The sequence below is a fragment of the Morus notabilis genome, unplaced genomic scaffold (genome assembly GCF_000414095.1).
Source record: "Morus notabilis unplaced genomic scaffold, ASM41409v2 Scaffold225, whole genome shotgun sequence".
NCBI lineage: Eukaryota > Viridiplantae > Streptophyta > Magnoliopsida > Rosales > Moraceae > Morus > Morus notabilis.
In genome coordinates this window covers 137,915-165,786 of record NW_010357850.1, presented here as the reverse complement: position 1 = coordinate 165,786, position 27,872 = coordinate 137,915, and the positions used below count along the sequence as shown (strand labels likewise).

Sequence of the window (27,872 nt, the reverse complement as noted above, 5' to 3'; positions counted from 1 at the left end):
AGAGAGAAAGACATTAATGGATTTTTTTATACTGAAAACATCTCTTGATAAAACTACCAAACGCATTTTCAAAAATGATTTCTCTCTGAGATTGAAAACATTTTCATTTCCATTGCCATACAAAAAAATAAAATTATTTTGGAACGTGTTCCAAACCCACCCATTATTTTTATTATCCATTTAAATATATCACTTTATTTATTTATTTTTTGGACTAAATTAATATCAATTTTCTTATCATTTTTTTAAGTTGTAATTTTTATAATTAATTTTTAATTTACTTTCTATTAATATAATTAAATCTTATTAATGAAATTCTTAAAATTAACAGGTTTTACTAAAATTTCAGCAGCATAACGACTTATTTTTCTTATTATCCAAAAATCAAAACCTGCAAAAAAATAACTTTTAAAAGATTTCGGTACACCATAACTACAAGTTGTGCCACCCAGAATAATCATCAAAAGTTTTAATCTTAACCTATATCAAATTACAAGCAGATTTCATAAAATAACACCTTAAGAGATTCACACACACTTATACCAAATTTCAACAATCTCAAAATTCATAATCCAAACTTCAATATCTATAATCTAAAATTTAAATTATATACTAATTCTAAAACCTATAAATCAAAATTCAAAATCCAAACTCTATAATCCAAAATTCAAACAGCAAAAAACCCAAACATTTTAAAATAAAAACTTACAAAGTTCAAAACCCACTAAAACGGGGGCTGAAAATGGCAAAATTAGATGGGAGGAACCAGCAAACGACGACAGCAGCGGCGGTGATGGCGGCGGAATTTGGCAATGAGGGCAGAGAGTTTGTTTTTTATACTTCTTTTGATGAAAAAACAATGAAAATGATTAAAACTTATGATAAATGCTTATTTGGTGAGGATTTAGAAGGGAATATGGAGAGATTTTGGGGGTTTGGGATCAGAAATTGGGGAGAGGCCGAGAGAGAGAGAGAGAGAGAGAGAGAGAGAGAGAGAGAGAGATCAGAAAAAATGGAGGAGGAGGCTCTGGTCACGGGTATATAAACAGACTTTTTTGCGACGACATTCAACACCTATTTGCGACAACATTATGGACTTTTTTGAATTTATTTACAACGACACTATTTCATAGTCGTTGCAACTAATCCAATTAATCAAACTTAATTATTTAGTATTTATGACGAATGTTCTGGAATTATTATTTGTGATGATATTATGCACTGTCGTCGCAATTAGTGTTTGGGAACCGCCCAATTTTACCTCCGTTTATTTTCGTGAGGGAATACAAAATCAGCATTTGTGACGACACATATTTGTGTCATCGCAAATACTTTTTAGGAACCGCCAAATTGACCGCCTTTTTACTCGGGGAACAATAAATGAATGAATTATGATTAGCGACGACACGTGTCGTCGCAAATAATATTTTATTTGTGACGACATTTCGTCAGAAATAATGTTATTTTGGCGGTAAACATTGGCGTCATATAACGTTTACCGCCAACAACATATTTACGACATCATTTTCCTGTTAAACAATAAGTAATTGCGACGACAATTGTCGTCGCAAATAATTTCGTCACAAATTGGGCAAATTGTTGTAGTGTAATCTGTTCGACTTTTCCCATAATTTGTGGAAAGTTTTCTCCTCCTCACTACTAGTTTCAGTAATAGTAGTGGGTTCCTTATCTTGAAGTGCTAAATCAAGATCCAATAAACCTAAGTGAAATTGGTCTTGTTCACACCAATTAGAGAAATTCAATCCATTAAATAAGGGGACAAATGAAGCATGCGAATGCAGTGAAACAGGAATAGATACTGTAAATATGCAAAAAAAAAAAAAAAAAAAAAAAAAAAAAAAAAAAAAAAAAAAAAGAGGATACATTAATGCTTTGAGATAATCATATAATTAGATTCAAACTAAACAATAAATGTACATCATAGTTCACCTTTGGGCAATACTAAGACATACAAAACTATAATTGATGCTAATTAAAAATAAATAAAACAAAAATACTTTAATTTGGTAATTATAAATGCATCTAATTAGAAGTGCTTGCTATCTTTGGATAAACAAAACAAAAATAATTGGACATATTAATTACCAAATGTTATTTTCATCAATTTTAAAGATATTAATCAACCTTTAGGCGATTTCTAAGTACTTATAAAAGATGAAATTTAATTACTCATGATCAATAAATAACATAATGTCATTGCAATTATAAGCATCAAGAGTCATGAATTATTGAATGTTGTTTCTTAATTTGAAAATTTACTAAACATTAAAACTTTGCCACTTTGGTGACTAACAAATCACAATTGTGTAATTTTCCAAAATAGAAACAGTTACTTTACTAGTTTCATGATATAGACAATCAGGTTCTTTCTTCTTCTTCTTTTTTATATACATAAAAGAAAGTCGGTAATGTGAAATCGTATGAAAACTTGATAAAAATCAACAGATTTCCACCAATTTGAAAACCAAAACCAAAATCACACACACACACACACACACACACACACACACATATATATATATATATATGAACGAAGGAAAGAGAAAACATACATGTTCATATATATATATATATATATATATGTGACAAAACCATACGAATCAAATATATGATTCAATATATATATATATATATATATATAATTACGAACATCATTCATATATATTAAACATTTTATTCCTATTCCACACATGCTTGCATATATATATATATATATATAAAACGAGAGAAAGAAATGAAACAAACCGTAAAACTTTAATTTATATATATATATATATATATATCATGTAATATTGATCGGCAATGCAAATCAAAATATAGATAATTATATCTATAATTAATATATACCATACTTCAAATTTATTATTATTATTATTATTATTTTGGATTCACATATACCGTACTTTCTAGTTGCCGCGGAAGAAAGTTTCATTGGTTACCAAAATACTAGGTTTCATGCATAATTAGGAAAATAATTTTAGAGGAAAATCGTGAGTTCTAAAAACCCAATTGCTCTGATATCACATCTTTAATACCACATATAAAACTTTGAATATATAATACCTAGAAATTTTAGAACATCATGATTCTCATATAGAATTAGAGCGTACCTTGACTCATTGTTTTGATTTGAAGAATATCATTTATATAGGGAATTTGAAGAAGAAGTAGAATTTAAGTTTCTCTCTTTAGACTCACTGTAATTTTTTTAACGTATTTTATGATGGAAAGAAGGGATATCATTAATTGGATGGAGAGAGGACTAAACTCGTATTTTATAGATTATGAATCAGTGTCTTCCATCAAAACACACATCTTTTATAAGTTGCAAACACATCTCTCGATAAGAGTTGTAACTTTTAATATTCATTAAGATTTTAGTATTTAAATAATTATTAAATCATTTAAATAAATATTATATCAAATAATATTTTTGGGCTATTTACTTATTATGTGGGCACATAATTCTTACAAGTTTTGTAGCGACTTTGACAACGAATTCGTATCACTAAAATTATCGTTGCTGAAAGATCTGTTTGTTGAAGTTTGGCAAGTTGCAAAAGCTTCATAGCATGTTGGGATCATTAATTTATGATTATTAGAAAAATTTTTAACATTTAACACCAATTATACTTAAAAATGGGTGATTTTGTTCCAACTCTCAAGAATTTATTGTTGTTTTCCATTCTCCAAAATTTTTGACTTCTTATTATTTTCTTTATTTTGTGAAACTTTAATTTAACATATTAAATTAGATAATAACTATAAAAGAAAAATATCATTGGGGGCCTTATTTTGACGTGGGACCTTAGGATATTGCCTAAGCGGCCTAAGCGTTGAGCCGGCTATGTGTTAATTGCTCCAAACTATAGAATTCTCCAAAACTGATGTACGTGTGTTTTGCAGCAAATAATTTGTGAGTTTTGTAAATCAATTAACGGTCTAGGGGTGGAAATTATATTAAGACTAGTCAAATCAAATTATGAAAGAAATGGTACTATTTCTAACATAAATTCATGCAATTTGAGGCCCCGTTCATTTCGCCGATTCGAGTTTAGAATTCGAGTTTTGCTACAGTAAAAAGCTCTCAGAAACAGTCACATCTAACTTTTTTGCTACAGTAAAAAGCTCTCACACAAAATCACATCTCAACTCGAATTATAAACTCAAATCAACGAAGTGAACGGACCCTGAGTTATTTCATTATAGGCTTTTGGAGATCATGGTCTTCATGATATTGATGATCTTTCTCATCCTTTAATGAATAAAGCCATGCACGTAATCTCTTGTTGCTCTAAGGTCCCGTTCATTTTACTAATTCGAGTTTAAAATTTGAGTTTTATTACAATAAAAGGTTCTGAAAAACAGTCACATTTAATTTTTTTATTACAGTAAAAAGTTCTCACATAAAATTACATCTAAACTCGAATTAAAATTTTGAATTACTGAACCGAGTGGGCCCTAAATAAATACTTCTTTTTCCAGGGAAAAAAGAAAAGCCTCTCTTTGAAGTTGTAATTGTGGGTCAAGGGACTTGGTTGAATGCTGCCTCTTCACCGTTGATCCGAACCAAACTAATTACATTGGTTTCTTCTTATTTGTACTACTTTGTCTTTAATATTATTTATTTCTATTTATTTATTTATTATTATTATTATTATTATTATTATTATTTGCTGTAACAAAATGAAACGATCAATTTTAGCCGATCTTTTCATTTTTCAAAACTTTGAAATTTGCTACCTATAGTTATCAGAACTTTGAGATGGACTCACCACATATATAGCGGTATATAAAAATTGACATATAACAACATTAGGTTCGGTACTTATATTTTCTAATTATGTAATAGTTATACTTTGTCACCACAATCTAGAAATATTATCCTACTAGGTTGTAATAAAAGAATTATCTTACTTGTGCCTCGGTCGGTTTCGATTTTTAATTTTAGAGATTCACTTTAAATTGAACTTAAATGAAAGTTATGTTTTTTTTTTTTTTACAGATCTAAATTAAAATTAAAATTAAAAAGTGAATTTATATAAGAGTTGAATTTAAATATTTATAAAATAAAATTCTATAATAAAAAGTTTGAGTGACAAATCTTAGCTCTCTTCTATTTCGATAGGTCCATAGGTGCGTGTTTATTTAAATTTTATTTATTTTTTAATGATATATTCTTGTGTAGCTTATGTGTTAGCTTTTGACACGTGTATACATACGTCATACAAATTTCATGTATTTTTAAATTACATATAGTTCAAATGCTTTGGGATACAGTGATGCAAAGTGTTTGAATTTTGTACTTCCAAGTCAAAAAGACGAGATGATGGTTTCATGGTTAGATTCTTGGAAATTCGCTGACTTGGACTGGAATATTCTTCTCCATTAATTTACGTGAGATTTTAACTATTAAAAAAAAAAAAAAAAAAAAACTTGCGCGTTACAAGCACATTGATTTTGATTAAAAACAAAAACAAAAAACAAATAATGGACAGAAGATAAATAGCTGGATGCATGTAGAAAAACGGTGGATAGAAAGTCAAGGGAAAAGCAAATTGTGATCCTTCGTTTTTGTTGTGCGTGTTTACATATAAAAGGATCATGCAATTATTTGATGGGAGGTTATGTCATATGGATGGTTAATACTGCATATTATTGAATAGAAAAATAGTTTGACTGGTGGAGTAATTAAAATTTATTAGTTTAAAAATAATCGCTAAAAATATTGATATTCTCATAGAATTTTAACTAATTTGTAATTTCAAATCTTATTGTAATGAAAGGTATGGAGATATGATAAAATTGATCTAGAATTGATTATTCAAATTTATATAGTGTTGATAAAGTATTTGTTTGTCTTAAAAAAAAGTGTTATAGAATTTAGAAGACCCAATGAAATATGAACATAAAAATCTTCAGGGAAAGGAAAATAGAAAACAAAAACTAGAATTTATGTTTAGATGATGCTACAAGATGTGGAAATTGAACAAAACCTACTTAGCTAAAACATATTACATATATAACAAAAAAAAACAAAAGAACTTTTTAAAAACATTTATGATTATAACGTCAAATGTTAAGGTATAAATTTTTACTTTTTACATTTCTAGCAAAAAAAAAAAATTTACTTTTTACATGTATATTTCGCCAAGAAACAAACAATTAGCCTATATTTATATTTTTTTTAAAACAAAAAATCTCTTGATCTGAAAAAATAGAAAACTTGTTGTTGACGGTGGTTTCTCGTCAACAAAAACCGGCCGGGTTACCTCTTAGTTTCCCTTGGGATTACCGGCCTATGTGTTGAATGTGTGTGAAAGTTTATTGTTTTGGGATGTGCATAGATAAAGAAGACACGAAATTTTTTAGTGGTTCACTCTGTAAAATTTGAGCTACATTCACTGTGGTTGTATATTTCTTTTTGAGGGGATTTACAATTTACATCAATTGATATCTCTCACTCTCTTTTTTCCTCTTCTTGGATCTGAACCCCCTCCTCGTAGGGGGTCTTCCTTCTTTTATACTGAGCTTTCTTCGCTAGGTAGGTTTCCCTCCTAGGCAGAAGCACTCAAGTGCTTTCCCTTTTTAGGCCCAGACGTAGCCTACTAATCAGCACTGTTCACTCAGCCAATTAGTCTTTCATTACGGCTCTGTGCGCCCCTGTAACACTATCCTGTCCCCTGTGGGGCAGTTTAAGAGCTTGCAATTAATGCCTGCTGACGTCCCCCACCTTTGTACGCAACTTGCCACGTCCTCTAGAGAACGTTCCCCTCGTCGCCAGCGACGCCGTTTAACCCAATCGTCCTTCTTGGTGGTCGATTATGCGGTCGAGGGATCTTTATGCCTTACGCTCGACGGCACGATCGGTCGACGCCAGAAGGAATCATCACCCTAAGTTGGGCTTCGTGCTTGGGCTCTTTAGAGCTGTAGACGTCGAGCGTTGTTGCTTGGCGGGGAGTAGTTAAGGCCACGTGTCGCACTATCGCTCGTCCAGGTGTCCGGCACATTTTCCCCAGAGTGTCGGCGTTTGCGTTTTCAGTTCGTGGTATCTGAAGTATCTCGTAGTTTTTGAACTTAACGAGTTCTTCCTTTACCTTCCTTAAGTACGCTCCCATTTTTTCACCGCGCGCTTGATATTCTTCTTTTACTTGCCCGACGATTAATTGAGAATCGCTGAAAACGCTGAGCCTTTCAATCTTTAGGTGTCTGGCCAATCGTAGTCCTGCGATTAGCGCTTCGTATTCCGCCTCATTGTTCGACGCCTTGAATTTAAATCGAACTGCTGAGGTAATCTTGTGGCCTTCTGGGCTGATCAACAAGACGCCGACTCCTGACCCACTTTCGCTCGACGCTCCATCCACGTAGAGCTTCCATTCTATAGTCTCGACTCCTTCAGGCATGGTGGGAGCTGGCCTATGGGAGAACTCGGCTAAGAAATCTACCAACGCTTGGCCCTTGATCGCAGTTCTTGGCACATATTTTATGTCAAACTGGCTTAGTTCTACCGACCACTTGAGGAGTCGACCGGAAGTTTCGGGCTTTTGTAGAGCCTGTCTCAATGGGTGGTTTGTAAGAACTCGTATGGTATGAGATTGGAAATAGTGTCGAAGCTTTCTTGAAGCCACCATCAAGGCGAGGGCTAAGTGCTCCATTTCGCTGTATCTTGATTCGGCGTCGAGGAGCCTCTTACTTACATAGTAGATTGGCAATTGCACCCTTTCTTCCTATCGTATCAATACAGAGCTTACGGCATGTTGGGACACGGAGAGGTATAGGCTAAGCTCCTCGTCGGGGTTTGGTTTTGACAGAATTGGGGGCCTGCCTAAATGTTCCTTCAATCCCTGGAAGGCCTCTTCACACTGTGGTGTCCACTCAAAACGCTTGCTTCCCTTCAAAGCGTCGAAAAAGGGGATGCATTTGTCTGTTGCTTTTGATATAAATCTGTTCAGGGCGGTGACACATCCTGTCAACCTTTGCACTTCCTTTGGCTTGGATGGGGATCGCATATCCTGCAAGGCTTTAATTTTCTCAGGGTTAGCTTCTATCCCTCGGTTGCTGACCATAAAACCGAGGAATTTCCCTGACCCAACTCCAAAGGCACACTTCTGGGGATTTAGTTTCATGTGGTACTTTCTCAATACACTAAACATTTCATCCAGATGGTCGACGTGTTGTCTGGCCCTAGCACTTTTTACAAGCATGTTGTCGACGTAGACCTCCATGGTTTTGCTGAGCTGATGAGCGAACATCTTATTCACAAGCCTCTGGTAGGTAGCCCCCGCATTCTTCAGGCCAAAAGGCATCACCTTGTAGCAGTAGAGGCCCCTGTCGGTTATGAAGGACATGTGCTCCTCGTCGGCTGGATGCATGGGGATCTGGTTGTTCCCGGAGTAGGCATCCATAAAACTTAGCGTCTCATGTCCCGCCGTGGCGTCGACCATCTGGTCTATTCGAGGGAGTGGGAAGCCATCCTTTGGGCATGCTTTGTTGAGATCGCTGAAGTCGACGCATGTTCTCCAGTTTCCGTTAGGCTTGATTACCAAAATGGGGTTTGAGACCCAACGTGGGTAATGGGCCTCCCTGATGAACCTATTGTTGATTAGTTTGTCGACCTCTTCTCTCAGCGCTTCATATCTCTCGGGGTTCATTGGTCGACGCTTCTGGCGTTTGGGAGGATATGAGGGGTCGACGTTTAGGGAGTGACATATAACGTCGACGTCGATCCCTTCCATGTTAGCGTGATTCCAAGCGAAGACATCTAAGTTTTTCCTGAGGAAGCTCTCGATCTCAATTTTAAGCGATGGGGCTAAGTCTGAGCCTATTTTCAACACTTTGGTGGACTCGCCTTCATCAACTTGAATTTCCACTAATTGCTCAATGGGTTGAGACCATGTGACCTCCTCTTGAACCCTGGGGTCTATGTCCTCGATGGGGTTCTGATAAACCACCCTAGCCTCATGTCTTCCCGACTGGTCATATCTGCGCAAGGCATCGGAGTATATAACCCTAGCTTCGTACTAGTTGCTCTTTATCTCGCCCATGCCATTTGGGGTAGGGAACTTGACCTTTTGATGGTAGACGGAAGTTATGACCCTTAGCGCCTGGAGGGTTAGTCTCCCAATTACGGCGTTGTACTAGGAGCCTCCCTTTATAACCACAAAGTTGGCCATTGTGGTAGCCTGTCGGGGTTTCTCTCTAGCGATAATGGGCGACCGGATGGTCCCCTGGGGGATGACGGAGTCCCCGGTGAAACCATATAGTGGCTTGGAGGTCTTTTCCAACTGTTCCTTTTTTATCCCCATTTTCTCCAAGCAGTCGGAGTATAGGAGGTCCACCGAGCTCCCATTGTCTACCAGGATTCGGCACACGGTGTGGTTCCCTATCATGGCTTCCACCACCAATGCGTCGTTGTGGGGGAAGTGAACTCCGCTGGCGTCGTCCTCATTAAAGGTTACATCGGTGTGGCTGTACCTTGGGGTTTTTACAGCGGAGACGCTCCAGAATCGCTCCTGGTAAACCCCCCTAGCCTCGTGGACGTAGTCCTTCTGAGACCTCCTTGAGTCTCTTCCTATATAGGGGCCACCGAGGATAGTCTGTATGACGCCGACGGGTTCGCGATCCTCTGGACGCTGATTCTCCTCTCGGCGTCGGCCATCATTTTGCCCACCGTGGCCGTCATTTCGAGGTCTCCGTTCGGCCCTGAACTCTTGTAACCTTCCCTCGCGGATCACCCTCTCGATTTCATCCTTAAGGTCGGCGCAATCGTTGGTGTGGTGGCCGACGTCACCTTGGAACCTACAGAATTTCTTTTGGTTCCTTCGACTGGGATCTGATTTCATTGGCTCCGGTCGGTGCAGCAAGTTCCCACGGCCTACCTGATTGAAGACCTCCTCGACTCCTACCGTTAGCTCTTGGTAGGAATCGTATTTTTGGAACAGTCGAGGCTTACGGGTATCCTCTTGCCTCGGCTTGGCTTCTGGAGCGCTCGTCGTCGCAGCTGGCTACTTATCTCCGCTTCCTCCACCTCGACGCTTCTTCCTGTCTTGTTTCACAGGCGTCGACCCTTGCTCGGTTCCTTTATTCTTGTTGGACCTGTGCTCGGGGTCATTTGCGTCCGCCTCTTCGGCGTAGATGTACCCCTGCGCTCGTGCCAGAAATTCCCTGTAGCTGGACGGGGGTTTCCGGTTCAGCTCTCTTTTGAAGGGGGTAATTTTCTTCATGCTAGATAAGGCCCCCATCAAGGCCTCTCTGTCTGTTATATCCGTCGTGGCGGCGACCGCTTCGCCATATCGCGCGAGCCATTCCCTTAATGACTCGTTTGACTTTTGATATATTGCCGTCAGATTCTGCTTCGGGGGGACGTACTTTTTAACCCCTATGAATTGGAGAGAGAATGCTTCCTTCAACTCATCCCAACTCGAGATAGAGTTTGGCCTCAGCGTCCGGAACCATCTTCGAGCAGAGTCCGTCAAATGGTTCCGAAAGGCTCGGCACATGATCTCCTCAGCATACCCGTGCAAGAGCATGTGCCCTGTGTACATCTCCAAATGGTCGTCGGGATCCCCTCGACCATCATATGGTGGGATCGACGGCGATCTATATTTATCGAGGAGAAGGGGCGCCATTATCTCTTCGATAAACGGATGGTCATGTGTGCGGCTGGGAGTGATGTCGACGTTTACCACCTCAGCCACTCACCCCATGTTCGTTTTTAGACCTGCCACGTCCCCCGTCAGTTTTTGCTCCAGGCTGGCCATACGTTCCATGATGGTGCGTGCTTCTTCTGTTGAAATGGCCGAGCCAGCTACTCTCGATGCCTCTGCCCTCTGAGCGTTAGGTCCACCCATGGCCTGGCCGCCCGCATGTACTGATCCCGAGTCTCCTAGCGGGTTTCCTCCTGGATTCTGGGGTAATACCTCAGGATTTCCCGGACCCCTTGGTGCCTGGTCCTCGGGAGCTCAGAGTCCGGCGGCCCTTAAACAGCTGCCAGAGGATTGGGAAGGCCGAGGCCTAGGAGGGCCCCGATGATTCTCGCTGTCCCCGGTTCCCTCTTGGATGCATGGGTGGTCCCCGGGGTTCGGGTTTCCAGCCATGGCAGGTTCCTGCAGCCTCGGGGCATCTTCTAACGGCGGCATAGAGTTCCTCCCATCTAAGCGCTCAACCACGGTCATCAGCCCACGTACCAGCTCAGTTAGAGTGGTCAGTTGGGCCTGCATCTGCACAGGATCCGGCCGTGGCGCGTCTGGGGGTGGAACTTCATCTCCGACCGGGTGTAGATCTCCTTCCATCCCACTATTCCCTGGATGGATGGCGGTTCCGTCTATCTCTCTTAGAGGCGCGCTTGCTAACTATGTTGTTGGGGGTCGAACGCTTTCATTCCCCAGCGGAGTCACCAATTGTTGACGGTGGTTTCTCGTCAACAAAAACCGGCCGGGTTACCTCTTGGTTTCCCTTTGGATTACCGGCCTATGTGTTGAATGTGTGTGAAAGTTTATTGTTTTGGGATGTGCATAGATAAAGAAGACACGAAATTTTTTAGTGGTTCACTCTGTAAAATTTGAGCTACATCCACTGTGGTTGTATATTTCTTTTTGAGGGGATTTACAATTTACATCAATTGCTATCTCTCACTCTCCTTTTTCCTCTTCTTGGATCTGAACCCCCTCCTCGTAGGGGGTCTTCCTTCTTTTATATTGAGCTTTCTTCGCTAGGTGGGTTTCCCTCCTAGGCAGAAGCACTTAAGTGCTTTCCCTTTTTAGGCCCAGATGTAGCCCACTAATCAGCACTGTTCACTCAGCCAATTAGTCTTTCATTACGGCTCTGTGCGCCCCTGTAACACTATCCTGTCCCCTGTGGGGCAGTTTAAGAGCTTGCAATTAATGCCTGCTGACGTCTCCCACCTTTATACGCAACTTGCCACGTCCTCTAGAAAACGTTCCCTTCGTCGCCAGTGACGCCGCTTAACCCAATCGTCCTTCTTGGTAGTCGATTATGCGGTCGAGGGATCTTTGTGCCTTACGCTCGACAGCACGATCAGTCGACGCCAGAAGGAATCGTCGCCCTGAGTTGGGATTCGTGCTTGGGCTCTTTAGAGCTGTAGACGTCGAGCGTTGTTGCTTGGCGGGGAGTAGTTAAGGCCACGTGTCGCACTATCGCTCGTCCAGGTGTCCGGCACAGTTTCCCACATAACACTTGTAAATAGAAATCTCTACTCTCTTTGTCAAGTTTTTATCGCATATAAACACGTAAAATTAAAAAATGTGCAGATTTAACTATTAAAAAAAATTTAGCCCTCTTTTTAAAAAAAAACAAACAAACAAAAGAAAAGAAAAGTTAAAGAAAGAAAAGGGTGTTTTGTACAATAAAAAAAAGCAGAGTCCCCCACCAAAACAAGCCTTCATTTCCCCGTTGATTGCTGTCTCTGCCACCCGTCTTTCCTTTCCTTTTCCCCCTCACCGACGCTTCCTTTTTTGCTCCTCTTTACAAACAAACAAATAAATTAAATTAAATCACAAGAATACAATTTATACCAAAGAAAATAATAAAAAATATAATGCAAGTAAGAAGGAACCCCTGAGATTCACCACTCTGCAAATTCTTCTCCTTCCTCTGGAGGATATTATTCTCAATGCATTCATTGAAAGAGAAAGTTTCAGAGAAGTTTTCTCGTCTCTTTCGTGATTCCGAAAACTCTTCTTCTCAGAATCAGGTAATTTATTTATATGCAATGCCTAATGCAATCACTTTCATTTATTTTTGGCAGTTAAAAACTTGAGCTTGATGGGTAAACTGGGATTTTTATTTTTATTTTTTTTTTTTTTTTTTTTGTTCCCCCGAGGATTTTGAGATCTGGGTGTTTGTGGCAATTTTGTTAGCTGATGAATTGTGTATTTTTGCTCTGGTTTTGTTTTACTTTTCATTTTTATTGCTTAATATCTTATTGGAGGAGCAATAATACGAATTTTCCGGTGATTTGGAGGTTTTTTCCCTTTTATTTTTCATATTCATCCAATAAACCTTGGTGGGTCGTTGGCCTTTTGGAGTTTTTGATCCGCCCATGAGATAAAAAATTAAGCTTTATGCTTTTCTTCAATATTGTTATGGTCTCTATGTGGAGAAAACTACTTAATTCTATTGCAAATCTTTTTTTTTTTTTTTTTGAAGGAGAATTTTGTGAAAGGTATGAAAGTAGGACACAATTTTAAAACGTTCAGATCATAATTTTAAAAAGTACGACAATTTAACGTAACTTGATGAAATCTGACCAGAACTATGTTACCAATAGTTTTTTTTTTTTCTTTTTTCTTCTTTTCCCCCTCTTCATGCCCTTCAGAGAATTATCCTTGTCTAAGTGCTTGTATTTAAGTGTGAAATATATTCCAATTGGCCAAATGAATATTTATGGCCTCTTTTCCAGTTAATATGTATAAAGTTGTGATGTTACGTCTTGTAAATGTGTAGGCCAGGCCATATTCTAATGGGGGAAAATCTTTGACCTCATATTTCTCCTACATTATCCCTTCAATAGGCTTTGATGGTTCTGGACCAGACAAGCATCAGCATGAATTCAAGCTGATTCCATCCCTTCCCCTTAGATATAAAAGCAGAAATTTAAAATGTCAAGATGAATTATTGGATAGTCATACACCATGTAGTAATACAGTAAAGGAGAAGAAAGAAACACAAAGTGACCAGGCGAAAGATGAAATCCTTGACGCGAAGGCCTCCGGCGGTAGCACAAGTTGTTCTGAGGTGTTCGAAGAAGCAGTTGACCATCTTAGTTTGCAGAAGGCGTCCTTATGCAATCTCATGGACGAATCTGTTTTCATTTCCCCAGACTTGTACGAATTCTTGTTTTCATCGATTCCAAATATTGTTAAAGGGTGCCAATGGGTCTTACTTTATAGGTAAAACTACTAAAATTGATATAGCCTGTAGCTAAATTGGCCTTTTTGTTCTTTCAGCATTTGGTTCTTATTGAATATTGATTCTTTAAAATGAAGGGCAGTACGTTGAAACATGGTATATCACTCCGTACGCTTATCCGCAGAAGTGCTGAGCTTTCTGGTCCTTGTTTGCTGGTATGCCGATGCCTCTGTGTTAAGTCATTAATTCGATTGTTAACAAAGTTGGGATGATAATGTTTAGTGTTTATGTTTTCTAGATTGTTGGAGATAAGCAAGGTGCTGTTTTTGGTGGTCTTCTAGATTGCCCCTTGAAACCTACGGCGCAGAGAAAATTTCAAGTTAGTTAACACACTAAAGTGTCTTTCTTTTCTCTTATTGTGATTGATCTGCGAGTTTTGCTTTTTTTTTTAAACCTTTTTTATCTTCTATTAATTCCAGGGGACAAACCAAACATTTGTTTTCACAACTATATATGGTGAGCCAAGGCTATTTAGACCAACTGGTAAGCACTTTTATGGATGTTCTCTTTTTGGCATGCCAGTTAGATTCAACAGTTGATATCATATTCTTCATCAAGAAAAGAGACAATAGGAGTATGTATTTGGTCAGCCAGTTGATCACAAACTCATTCTTGTCGTTCTTCTCATTTGTTTTTGGAAGCTTTCTGATGTTAGGGTCCTGGAATTTCTTAGCATTTGGCTTCTAGTGCTGAAGGAAGTTCCAAAATTTGAAAATTACTATCTTCTGTATACAGCTTAGCCTGCTATGATGCATGGACATCTAGATATCGATATCTAGTTATCTACTGCCGCTAATTTATTTTATTCTTAGTTTATTCCTAAAACTTTACCTGATTTGTCCAAATAGGTGCCAACAGGTATTATTACCTGTGTCTAGACGACCAGCTTGCACTTGGTGCCGGTGGCAACTTTGCTTTGTGCTTGGATGGGGACCTGTAAGTTGCTTTTCTTGTATATCTGAGTCTCGGTTTAATTTCCACTTGTGTGATGAATTGAAATGCTCATTCTTTCATTCTCGTGGTTGTGAACTCTTGTTTCTAAAGCTTAAATGGGACCAGTGGACCTTGTGAAACGTTTGGAAACATGTGCTTGGCTCATAAACCCGAGTTTGAGTTGAAGAATGTTGAGGTACTTCTCGCTTTTCAAAACACTTTCACATTTTATGTTCCGTATCATCACTATACTCTCTCATTGTCATCATCTTTTCTGACTTTTGAGTAATTTGTAGTTACGTATACTTTACGCATTTGTTTGGCATTTGGCCTACCATGTTGCATCCTTCCGTTTTATACTTAACGGTATTATTCCATTTTATATTAACGGTTGTACATTTGCTATGAATATTTGATGCGATATAAAACAGTTCAATTTATCATGGCATATCAATTGGATCTTTGGTTTTTTTTTTTTTTTTTTTTTTTTTTTTTTTTTTTTTGCTTTTGCAGCTATGGGGTTTTACGCATGCCTCGCAATACCTCACTTGACACAACGCTGAGATGTCTTCTGCGTTTTACCTAGTTTCGTGATCGGATTCCTTGTTCCTTTGCTTCACTTTTCATGTTTTTGGCCTACCTTTTAGATGCTGCAGGGCTTTTATTTAATCTCTTTTACTCTCTTGGCTAAATTGTTAGATATGGTGTTGTAGCTCATAGTATTTGTGGCGTTTGTTGTTCTACTTTTGTTAACTTTTCATGTTAGTGCCTAGAATAGACTATTCAGATTGTTTCAGATTGAAACATATTACATGACATGGTGCTAGCAGAAGACAGCTGCAACTGTAAATTCTTTTGCAAATTTAATTCTCATTTGTCATGGTCTATAAGCTACACCTCTTCAGTTTTTCTTTTCAGCTTTCTTAAATTATTGCCATGAACGTGTGAATAAATATGCATAATTTCCACATTCATATTTGGCTCCGTTGGAAGATAAATATGGACAAATATGTTTATGTTACTGCTCAAATCAAATTAATAGCTAAGCTTACGCGAGGGGGAAAAAAATATCCTCAATATATGCATTTTCTGAGGCGTGGAAATGTAGCACTCGTATCTAAAAGCTGATCTTACCTTGAAAAAAAAAAAAAAAAAAAAAGGTAGTAGTAGTAGAAGAAGAAGAAAGCTGTACGTTCTTGTCACATTTTTTCATGGAGCATATTTAGTAAGTTCAACCCAAATTGGCTAATGAAGCCATTACTCAGGTAAAATTACCGGTGCACCAAGGCACTCAGAAACAAACATCGATAGATAATAAGCCCATTTCACCATTTTAAGAAACTGCATACTCTGTATATTTAACATCTGTCTGGCCATAGTACATTTGAAGACGAACAAATAACAAAATAAGATCATAGTACAAGAGAGCATGTGCCTAAGTTCTAACACTGGCTATTTAAAAGAATGTCACAACTCAGCTGATAACTGCAATTGTAGCTGCCGCATGCTATGCCAAAATGCAGGCTTTGAGACCTGCCATCATCCTGTTCATTGTTTCAGAACTACCGGAACAGGGCCAACGAATGAGAATGTCGGCATCAAGTCCCAAAAACATGAATCAGCACTAAAGGTAACAGAAACTAGAGGCACAGCAAAACAGTGCAATACCAAGATTTGGGCAAGTTTAAGTTTGCTTCAAGACTCCATTACATCATTATCTCCAGGTAGGCCGAAAATGCGAAGGTTTCTGTCCATTGATCCCACTGCAAGGTACTTTGCATCCGGACCAAATTTCACTGAAGTAACTTTACCTGAATTCAAATTAGGATGTTACTTTATTGGAAAAATAAAGCTTAATTTAACCCTCTAAGACCAAATTGGGATGTTACTGACATTAAAAAAAAAAAAAAAAAAAAAAAAAAAAAAAAAAATCAACCACATTTTAAGCTACTGCTAATAATAAAGGTCATACCTGTGCCCGACAAATCAGGGAAAGTTTTGATACAGTTCCATTCTGATTTCACATTAGCAACCTGGTAAACCCTGCAGCAGTAGAATCCTAAAAGTTAGTACTGTATAGTATGATCAACTAGATAATACTAGAAAAATGGAGTATAGTTTGTTATTTCGGAAACACTAAATTTAAAGTGTTTTCACAGGTAACACTAAATTTAAAGTGTTTTCCCAGGTAAAAGATCCAGAAATTGCAACTTATTCAATTTTAAGTTTTCTGCATTCTACTGGATAATTGATGCAGAGCAAAGATTAGAAATTTCAATTTGAATTTGTGTCTCTTTCAATACATTTTATGTCAAGTACTTAATTTTAAATCTAACTTGTGTTTATCTCTAGGATTATTTAAATTATTTACTCGAGTTTATCTAATTAGTTTTGGATTTTAATACATACCTTAGTGAATGTAATTTCATATCAGAGTTTGATGATTAATTAATATTGATTTTCCAGTTTCCTCCTCTTGAATCCTTTGTTTCATTTCTCCGGTTCTACTCCCATCTCTATTCTGGTTCTATTTTTCCTCGTGATTCTCTCTTCTTCTCTTTCAATTCTAACTCTATTCTCAATTCTATCCCAGTCTGACGTCAATAACTTAGATGGTTATACTCACCCAGATACGTGATCTTTAAGTATGTCATGATTAAAAAAGAAAACTTAGTTAAGCAACATTCGGATCTGGGATGAATCAAGTTTCACCAGGAGTCTAGGACCACCTCAGAATTGAATTATATGAAGGCCTAGTTATTTCAAGGTGGTGGCTCTAAGTTGGGAATGTAGATGATTCATAGACATGAGATACAATACATCGATCACACCGACACATCCAAGCTCTAATATTGTATAATAAAGGCAATAGGAAATTATCACCGGCCTACTGGGAAGCTTATTTCAACATCACTCAGTCAGAAACTGTCAGGACTAGAAGCACAAAGCAAATTAAAGCTGGGAGTCTTTCAATACTCACCTTATATCAGAACCCGCAAGTGCAAGGTAACTACCACTATGGTCAAACTCAACTGCAAAACCAGAACAGCTACCATCATACAAAGAAAAAACTTGCATAACATTGGAACTAAAAATACAAATAAATTATCCACAGAGCACCATCAACAGACACCTTGCAAAAAAAAAAAAAAAAAGACAACAATAAAGTACATAACCAGAAAACATGAGCAAACACAGCACCACTAGAGAGAGAAAAATGAGAAACTCGTTAAAGATCATCATTGAATTGATTCAATTAGCTTCCACAGAGCTAACATCATCATTTAGGGTATGCCATAGAAATAAACATACCAGAATTTGTTGGCGTCTCTGGATCATAAGGAGCAAATGTCCTGAAGTTCCTCAATTTGCGCAGATCCCAAAGCTTTACACCATCACTAGCTGCAGTCTGTTCATTTCAGAGATAACAAATCACGATATGATGTTATCACTCTATATCCACTTTAATCTTCTGGAAGAACACCTACCGCAAGGAAGTAACCATTTTCCGAGAAAGATATAGCAGTTACTGCTCCAACATGTCCATCAAATTTGGCAACGTTTGTCTGTAAACAGATAGTAAATGAAGCGAGGTCAAAAAGATATGAAAGCAAACTAAAGGTTGAAAATAACTTATAACTCTTAACCTGAGTTTTCACATCCCAAATTTTAACAAGTGCCTCGGAGGTGCCTGTTCCAAGGATGAGACCATCGGGATGAAATGCCGCAGACGTGTAGCCCTCAGTTCCTGAAGTGTCTTCAACCTGCAAGAATGAGAGAGTTACATTTAGTCATCTACTCATGCACGAGAGAGAGATACAAATACAACCATACTACAAACATTTTCCTGTGTTTAGAATAAGGTGACTAGATATAGATATAGATAACTTCCAGAATTTTATGAAGATTTTCCACTCTTCATCTTGCAATGTGCTGTAACAGTGCATTTACAAATTTCTATCGGCCTTTGAACAATAAGTCTATCTATTGTATGATATCCTTTCAATAGAAGAATATTCTATGAAGACTAAAACGAAATACTATACATATATATATATATATATATATTAAAAAATTAAAAGAATTCATCCTAGTTTTGGAGATGAAGGTTAGGAGGGAGGGATATGCCAAAACCTGTGTAAGACACAATCCAGAAGAAAGCTCATAAAAGCACCATGTTTTATCAAGAGAAGCAGTCACAAAGTAGTTATTTGTGGCATGGACCGTAACAGCTTGCACCTAAATCATAAAACTCAAAATTAGAGATAATTATAAATAAAACTAAAATTCTAGCAAGGAAAAAAGAGCACATAAATAGACAGCATGAGAAATGAGAATAAATAGACAATGAACCGCAAATATTAAGCCCTCTGATGCGCATAGATAGCTCAACAGTAGCATTGCTTATGCGTGATAGTCATACTACACAAGCTTATATAAGAAATTTTCTCTCTCCATTACAGGGTAAACATACTGCTCTAATTAACTTTATAGGAATGCAACATATGCCCTAACAGGTACTCTTAAACTGCCCTGATTAACTTTGTAGAAATGCAACGCGTATGCCCTAACAGGTACTCTTCATCTGTTATTCTTAACTTAATGATAGAGCTTCAAATATTTATTCCACAACCATGACTCTTTCTACATAATTCTTCAAGCAACCAATGGATAAATATATGATCATTCTAAATTTGAGTACTAAGATCATAAGGAATCAATTCATCATCTGTTGATAAATTCCCAATTCCAGGAAAGTTTATCTTTCCTTCGCTCTTTTTAGGCACTCATTGTTCATCTCTACAAATCATTTCCAACACATTGTCTACCCAGGGTAGCAAACTTGGTAACAAGGATAGGCCATGGCTTCATAATTCAATAAGTCAAACTGGTTCTAATGTGTGTGTGTGTCTGTAGACGTGATTTCAAACATATTTACCTCAGCATTATGATCTCTCAGAACGTGGTTGCAAATATAGTTCCCATTATCAGATCCTTGCCATATACGCACTGTCTGCAACATCAAGATAGCTATGATATAATGATTACAACAACGGTAAAACCCATATTCAAAGAATGGCATGGAACATATAACAGAGTTTAAAAATTTAAGGGCTTTAAAGATCTTAGTTGAATAAATAAATTATGCGTTCATTTTAGTTCATTGAATCCAACCATCATATCCATGTCAAAATAGAGGTAAAAAGATGAAACGTGGTTTACCTTATCTGCTGACCCAGTCAAGAAAAGGTCATCCGGAGCCACAAATTTTACACTGGTAACCTACCAAAAGAAAAGTTGCAACTATTCAACAAGTTTACTGAGAATAAAAGGCCTTAAACTATACAAACTACAGGGTTCTTCTTCCTTTTTTTTTTTTTTGTTTTTTGTTTTGGTATAACAACAAAACAATCTACTAAGTAATAAACCTTCTTTGAGTGACCATTAAGAGTAGATAGGATTTCTCCAGATGAGCGGTCAAAAATTACAGCATTTGTATCAATGCCACCAGTTGCAATAATGTCCTGATACTCCAAAGAAAAAAAGGGCTGTGATCAGCGAACTATACAACGTTTTAATTATTTATGATAATGATACCATTCCACTAGAATCTTGACACTGCACACAAAATCCAAATAGAAGAATTTCGTACCTTTTCGTGATGTATATCAATAGACACAATGCCTGGTTTGCTAGTTTTGTGAAGCGGATGACTAGATATCTGGGTATACCTCTCTAAATCATCAACAGGAGCCAATGTTGAGGGTATCTACAGGACCCAAATGCATCCCGGGGGAAAAGAAAAACAGAGTTAAGAAATCTCTAATAAACGACAAAGAAACTGCACTCACAATCACTTCCTACTTAAGACCAGGCAATTGAATAAACCTGAGAATCTCAGTATGATAAAAGCAAAATCATCTGTAAAATGAAATATTATCAGTCACATATGATACCTGCCGTTTTTTCCGCTGCTGTGAAAGAGCAGCATTGCATTCGGTGAGCTCTTCAAATACACCAGCAGATATTCCAGGACGTATATTGTTTCCACCAGGGCCCACTCCATCAACAGCAGCTACAGAAGAAATTTAACAAGTCAAGTGACTACTAAGCTAAACTTAGTCCAGCTTTCCAGTTACACTAACTTTACCACAAAAATATAAAACTAAGAACCTGTTCTCCCATTGCCAACAGCATTTACTACAATCGGCGCTGATGCTGGCATTGGTACATGTCTCTCAACCTGAGCAAGTAGTGATCGTGCTTCGTCTCTTTCTTTCTTCAGCCTTGCAATCACACGGCAAGCAGCATCATGCTGCCAACACACAACGAATAAATAAAAAACCAGGCATAACAAACTGGAAGTTCCCATTTTTTTCCAGCAATCAACAAGTGAAAAAGACCATTGATGAAAAACCCAATGAGGTCCCGTTGAAAATGAAAATAGCAAAGTGCAATTCAAAACAAGGATCCGTACATTGGACTATAAATAAACAAAAAATAAATATTGAAGCAATGGTTTGGAAAGCCCATCCTTAACAAATAGAACACTGAAAGATGAGCTTGCAATAGTTGTACAGAGATCCAAATACATAAAAGTTGTTCCCTGTCACAGTATCATTACTGATCGCAAATGAGAAATCAGAGAAGACCTCAACCAATAGTTTGAAGGCAATTATCAAGAAAGCAACTATTGCAATTTCCATTTTGTCCGTTAAGGTGTCTCTTTACATGAACCCAGGTTTTTTCTGGTTTCTAAAATAAGATAAGAATTGGTGCAATCAATTTAGCAGCAGAAACATTCAAACATAATTGAGAAAACCCACAAACGAGAACTAGAATATTGAGCACATTTAACATCAGTTATATAGACCTATAATACAAAGAACCATGAAAGAGGGCATACATTGAATCGCATTTGAAACTATTAAGTACATCCTGACGCTTGTGTACATACATTGTTTGAATCAAGCAAAATTGTGCAGGATGAATATTCTAGTAAATGCAAATAGAAAAAAGAATATTAACTTTTATTCCAAGGATACCTGGTATAGAGCATGACTTAGCTCTTGTCTTGCAGTGTGTAGCTGTTGCTCCAATGCAAAATTGGATAGCATCAAACTATCCCATTCCTATTTTCAATGAAAAGAAAATAAATGAAAAAGACTTACTCCATAATACATTATATAAGACTGGAAAATTGGAAATTGCTTTTGAGATTAAAAATGAAGCGTAGATCAATAACATAAACCAATAATCACTGTAAGGTAACCAAAAGGTAGGAGATAATAACATTAACCTAGCTATCCAAATTTAAGGCTTGCGGAATTCTATTGGTGGTGAAACCCAAATTTATTGCCAGCATGTCTCCTATGGCATTGAGCTCATCCCTTTCCACTTTTTTTTTTATCTCTCTCCTCACACCCCTTGCATTTCCGTACAAAGTTTTCAACATTAACCAATCAATCTTATAAGCCTTTAATGTCATATTTTAAGAACTAAAAATGTGAAGAAAAATATAGAAAGTTTCAAAGGCAAAAACACATACAGTTTGGAACATCCCAAGCATGCCAGGGATGCTAGCAGCTTGCACAGGTCTTGGCCGCACTATCTGCATTACAAGCCAAAACAAAGTAAATCAACAGAAGAGTTTATATTGATGACAGGGCACGAACTACTTATAACAATTTGAATATCTTAGGCATCATATTGGAGAACCAAAATTTCATCTTCTACAAAGATGGAATGAGCTACAATCCATTCTAGAGTGTAGGCCCAAGGGGTTTCCAAAGGGGCCTCACATGCAGAAATGAATAAGAACAGCAAAGAAAAGGTAAAGCATGAAAAAAAAAGGGGGGGTAAATAACCATGAACATACCTTGCCTGTTTTGATTGGAACAAGGTCGTCCATTGTGAGTGGTTCACCCGTTATTGGGCATTTTCCATAATCCTAGTCAGATAACAGAACGTAACAAAGTGTTATCAGTCCGAACACTAAAACATGGCCCAAGTCAGATACTAGACTCTGTGCATTTATTTATTTTCTCTCTTGTCCAAAAGAACAAAGAAAAATAAGTAAGATCCTGACACGTTGCTGATTCTCCAGCAAAGGGTCAATCTATCTAAACTTCTTTAACACTTCATTTAGGGAGAGATATATTTGTTTCTCCTGATTCCTGGTTGAACCAAGTCAACGGTGGGAATTCTATAACCTTTGGTTGGCTTTCAAACAGATGAAAGATAAAATCTAGAAGCACGAACTTGCTTGCATTGTAGTAATAGTTTCTAAGGGCATGTTTGGCAAATCATAAAGGAATGTAACGAGAAAGGTGATGAGATCAAAATGGAAAGTAAAGGCATAAGAACAGAAATCATTGATTATTTTCTAGTGTTTACTTACCTATTAAAAAATAGAGAGTGGAATGGGAAACAATTCAAGTCCCTTTCAAGTATTTACTGAGCTTAGGAATAAGAATCTTATCTACATAATTACTACATTTTACGTAATCAACCCACCATTTACTAACAAAATGTAAACGTAACAAGGGTATATGAGTATATTTAGCATTCATTCTCTTTCCTCATTCTGTATATTGTGTAATGCGCATTCTCAACTTTGTCCACAAACACGTGATTAAATCAGGAAACAAAACTCCTTTTACTTTTCCCTTTGATGCGAAGTAAAACACCCTTAATGTGCAAAAGGAATCGACCAAAAAATTCAGTCGAAAAAACAGATCTCAATTCGTTGGTAAGGGAATTCTAATTCTCAAGTCATGTGCAGCTGAAAACTCAATATTCAAACTGTCGTATCTTCCTTTTTCAAGGAAAAAGATCACCATTTCTAGATATCCAAGTAAATTGACCGGTCGCGATCAAACGTGTTTCCATTTCTTTTCTTCGTCCTCTTTCACTTATTTTCCTTCTTCAATTCCGAAACAAAACTCGACAAACTAAGCGAGAAAAACGTACAATTTTGGAGAAAAAAATTACGAGTTTTTTCTCCCTTCACTTTCCGACATTTTCCCACTAAGCAAACAAAAACCCTAGAAATCAACATATTTAAAAAAAGGAAAAAAAAAAAAAACCTACCGATATGTGTCTCTCGATTAAACGCTTCTCGAAGAGCAATCCAGACTTCGCGGAGACGACAGGCTCCTCCGGCACCTCACCGGAAACTGAACGGACGAAGCATCAACCACACGGGTATTATTAAACACAGAAATGAGCCAAATTTCGAAAAGTGAAAAACCAGTAGAGAGACTGAAAAGAAGAGAGAGAGAGAGAGAGAGCTCACTTGCACAGTTCATTGTAGGAGAGAGAGAGAGAGTTAGGGCTCTAGGCTCTGAGGTTGGGTCTTCTGGTTCAGCGGCTTCAGCGAGCGACAAAGAGAAGTGAAGCGAGGGAGTTTGCACGACGATATACAAAATCTCCTGCCTAGTCGTTATGCTTCACTTTACTTCTGTAGACCAGTTGCTTCCGGGCTTTAATCAGATGGGCCGCCGTTACTTTAGAGGCCCAAGAAGCCCACACTCTTAGACTGAGGCCTAACAGGCCTGCACAAAATGGCAAACCATGAGAACGGTTAGGGATGACAATTCGTGTCATGTGTCGTGTTTTAATCATTTTTTTTTAAATTTGTAGTCAACTCAAATATGACCCGTGACACAAAATTTTTTAAAAACCGCAACACAAACACGACACGACCACTTTACGAGTTGACACGACACGACCCGAAAATGACCCGTAACACGAAATTAACCCGTGAATCTGAAATTGATACAAAAATTGTCTACTTTTATTTAGTTTTTTACATATTAGAAATAACTTAAAATTCATAACACACTAAATTACAATAACATCCATTAAAATTAAGCAAATAATAGTATAAGATTTTAAGTATAACTATCATGATATCACAAGTTCATAATAAAATTTAAAATATGAAATGAAAAATATATGTATTATTTAGTTTTTTATAAGTTTCATGTCGTGTTCGGGTTAGGCAGGTCCAACCCGAATTGACCCGTATTTTTCGTGTCAATTTCAGGTCGACCCAATTCTGACCCGAACCTCTTTTTTCTCAACCCTAACCCGCAAAATTCGTGTCATTTTTGAGTCGTGTCGTGACCCATATTGCCGGCCCTAAGAACGGTACTTGGGGAAAAAATGAAAGCCGGTTTAGAATGTATACTCAAATCATGATTTTTTATTATAACGTATGAAATTTAAATTTTTTATAAGAGAAAAATATTGTAACAGAATCAACGATTTGAGTTTGAGTATATGAAATAAATGAGCCCAAAAATGCTATTCATGTCACTCATCAAAAATAAACAATTTCTATTCAATTAAGAAAGAGAAAACAAAACGTCATGATGGCACTCAATTATTTAGAATAGTTAAATAATAGGCTTGTACAAAATCATGGCAAACCCTGAGAAAAATAATTGGTGTTTTGTCATGATTTTGTGTAGGCCCATGAATTATGATGGTTAATCCCCAAACTTACAGAATTGTTGCAATGCGTCTCATTTTGACAATTTTATGTTGATTTTTTTGTCAGCTTTAATTGAGAGTTAGAAAATTGATAGATTTATGATATGATTAGAATTCAGATGTTGGAGTTTTTCGATGACCATGCTCTTCGTCACCAATATAACATGATCACCATCAAAATGAGGCACATTACAACAGCTTTATAAGTTCAAAGAATCGACTAGTAAAATTAGAAGTTTAAGAGGTAAGTTGCCAAAACCTTACAAACTTAAGGAGAAAATGTACAAAATACCCTTGAGTTTATGTTGAAATATATATGGGATTTAAAAAGTTGCCAAAACCTTACAAATTCAAGGAGAAAATGTACAAAATACCCTTGAGTTTATGTTGAAATATATATGGGATTTAACTTTTTAGTTTATGTAAAATAATTGCAATACTTATAAAACTAGTGTCTGAATTATGATTCTATGAATTTTAAGTTTAATGTATTGCTCTAAATGCATTTTCTAACAAAACAACTAAGTGTAAAAATCAACTCAGAAATTTAATTTTAAGCCAAGTAACCAATCAAGAAATTATGGTAAGTATGGATTGGTTTGGTTAACGTGTTAAGTTTGGATTGGATTGGATGTAAACTTGTCAAATCCATACATGTTTAAATTGGGTTGTTTTAAGGTAAAAGGTGCATATTGAAGAATCAAAATTTGATGTCCTATTTTCCTGTTTGGATGGATATCTCTCCAATTAAATTTTAACATCTGATGAATTGTTAAGTATTTATAGTATTTTGTTTCTATTTTGCGGTCAGATTTTTGAATTTAAATAATATGATAAATAATTAATAAAGTGACAACCATCAAAACATAAAAAATGGGACAACATATCTTAACTCCATAGAATTAGATGAACACCTCTCCACTTTTAAAGTTAAGTTATTCACCATAACCACTTTTTTATAAAAATTAAACCAATTTTTTTTAGAAAAATAATATATATATATATATATATAAATTCTTACTTTCTAAAAATGGCATTCCTCTAGCTGATTACGTGTTTGTTGGTGACATTTGTTGCTTCCAAAAAAAATTTAAATACCATTGACAAACAACTAAAACAACTTATAATAAGACGTTGATCTCATATATAAATTACTCTATAAATCGGCCATTTGTTTCAATCTTCCAAAAATCCGGTTATTTTTTAAGAAAGACTCCCCAAAACCGGTCATTGTCCTCCTCCATGCACCCTTCATTCTTTCACAAATTTCTTATGCAAGAGAATAATATATAATTTCGAGTTTTGTAAAATGAATTCCGCTTGTTTAATTTAAATTAGCCAAACAAACGGAGGAATAATAGTTTAATTTCACTTTTGAACTGCATTGGAGATAATATTCACTCCAAATTGTAATGTCGTTTCTTTTCTGTTTCACTTTTTGGTGTTTAGAGGCGTGACTGCTAGGCAAACATAATGCAATAGGCACTGCTTAAATTGGAAAAATAACATCATACTGACATGAACAGGAATATATAACAAATTAAAGAGAGCCCCGAAATTACACATCTTATCTTGTGTGTAAAAAAAGTGAGACACAAAATATTATATAAATCTCAAGATTCTTTTAGTATTGTTACAAAAGCAAATGATGTGATGTCCAATGTACAAGAGAAATATATTCTCTTAGTACAATTGATTCTTGTTGCAAATTGAAATTGCAAAATACATCCTGGAATATATAAAGAATTAGGAATTCTAACTAGATTTTTTTTTTTAATTTAGCTTTCTATATACCTCAGATCGAAAGAAACCACACGTGTCAATCAAAAAACCCTACATATGTTGATGCCCTCTTTCTAGTTTGGACTAAACTCTTTGACGATGAAGATAATATTATAGCCTCATTCATTTCACCGACTCGAGTTTTGATACAGTAAAAAGCTCTCAGAAACAGTCACATCTAACTTTTTTTGCTACAGTAAAAAGCTCTCACATAAAGTCACTTCTCAACTCGAATCAGTAAACTAAACGGGTCATATATGCATCTATATTATAAGGAACTCTGCATAAAGTTGACTATATACTCAATAAGAAAAAACCCTAGATAGATGAATATTTACTATGGTTGATTAGTATGAAGAACAGCATAATTAAATAGAGCAATTATCTTGCTTTTGAGTGACATGACAAGAGTTGCGAAGAAAACTCCATTATGTATATTTATCATGTGTACTTTATAAAATGCATATTCATATATAGGTGTGATTTTTATGGTTATTCTAATATTTACTCATTCATAGGTACTATAATTTTAGTGATACAATTTTAATTCGACGGTTTATAATAAATTAAATGGTTGATTAAAAAAATTATAACAATTAATAATATTAGATTCCACATCACGTCAATAAATTTCTATATGTAATGGTAACCAAACATGGCATCTAATCAGTACAATATGTATGATGGTAATTGTTTTGACCATATAG

The 27,872-nt window shown here is 36.5% G+C and overlaps 2 protein-coding genes across 4 annotated transcripts; one reads left to right on the top strand and one right to left on the bottom strand.

The window, feature by feature from the left end:
• Positions 1-12,415: 12,415 nt before the first annotated feature.
• LOC21389167 (oxidation resistance protein 1) lies at positions 12,416-15,820 on the top strand. Its single transcript, XM_010090917.2, has 8 exons — positions 12,416-12,733; positions 13,486-13,931; positions 14,033-14,105; positions 14,189-14,269; positions 14,370-14,433; positions 14,799-14,886; positions 14,995-15,079; positions 15,397-15,820. The coding sequence occupies exons 1-8, from the start codon at positions 12,653-12,655 to the stop codon at positions 15,433-15,435; spliced, it is 957 nt and encodes a 318-aa protein (XP_010089219.1). The 5' UTR covers positions 12,416-12,652; the 3' UTR covers positions 15,436-15,820.
• A 373-nt stretch (positions 15,821-16,193) lies between these two features.
• On the bottom strand, positions 16,194-24,316 carry LOC21389166 (pre-mRNA-processing factor 19). 3 transcript variants are annotated; one of them, XM_024176429.1, is made up of 19 exons: positions 24,182-24,316; positions 23,977-24,062; positions 22,763-22,834; positions 22,433-22,495; positions 21,930-22,016; positions 21,058-21,199; positions 20,841-20,959; positions 20,537-20,653; positions 20,313-20,408; positions 20,107-20,166; positions 19,823-19,897; positions 19,018-19,122; positions 18,531-18,647; positions 18,372-18,449; positions 18,196-18,292; positions 17,864-17,915; positions 16,856-16,926; positions 16,552-16,694; positions 16,194-16,445 (listed from the first exon to the last, which is right to left on the bottom strand). In XM_024176429.1, exons 1-18 carry the CDS (start codon positions 24,192-24,194, stop codon positions 16,579-16,581), a joined length of 1,566 nt encoding a protein of 521 aa, XP_024032197.1. In that variant the 5' UTR covers positions 24,195-24,316; the 3' UTR covers positions 16,194-16,445; positions 16,552-16,578. The 3 variants fall into 3 exon arrangements, with proteins under 3 accessions (XP_024032197.1, XP_024032202.1, XP_024032190.1); XM_024176434.1 differs by having other exon boundaries at positions 16,194-16,427; XM_024176422.1 differs by having other exon boundaries at positions 16,194-16,694.
• Between the last annotated feature and the right edge of the window lie 3,556 nt (positions 24,317-27,872).

What these genes read in the sequence shown, in the direction of transcription:
- LOC21389166 (XM_024176422.1), bottom strand. An exon ending in TTTGGGATGTGAAAACTCAG is followed by an intron (nt 18,450 to 18,530) that starts GTTAAGAGTTAT and finishes ATCTGTTTACAG; the next exon opens with ACAAACGTTGCCAAATTTGA. An exon ending in AAAATGGTTACTTCCTTGCG is followed by an intron (nt 18,293 to 18,371) that starts GTAGGTGTTCTT and finishes TGAAATGAACAG; the next exon opens with ACTGCAGCTAGTGATGGTGT.
- LOC21389167 (XM_010090917.2), top strand. Translation starts at nt 12,653, where the DNA reads ATGCATTCATTGAAAGAGAAAGTTTCAGAGAAGTTTTCTCGTCTCTTT. An exon ending in CAATGGGTCTTACTTTATAG is followed by an intron (nt 13,932 to 14,032) that starts GTAAAACTACTA and finishes AATGAAGGGCAG; the next exon opens with TACGTTGAAACATGGTATAT. An exon ending in AAGGCTATTTAGACCAACTG is followed by an intron (nt 14,434 to 14,798) that starts GTAAGCACTTTT and finishes TTGTCCAAATAG; the next exon opens with GTGCCAACAGGTATTATTAC.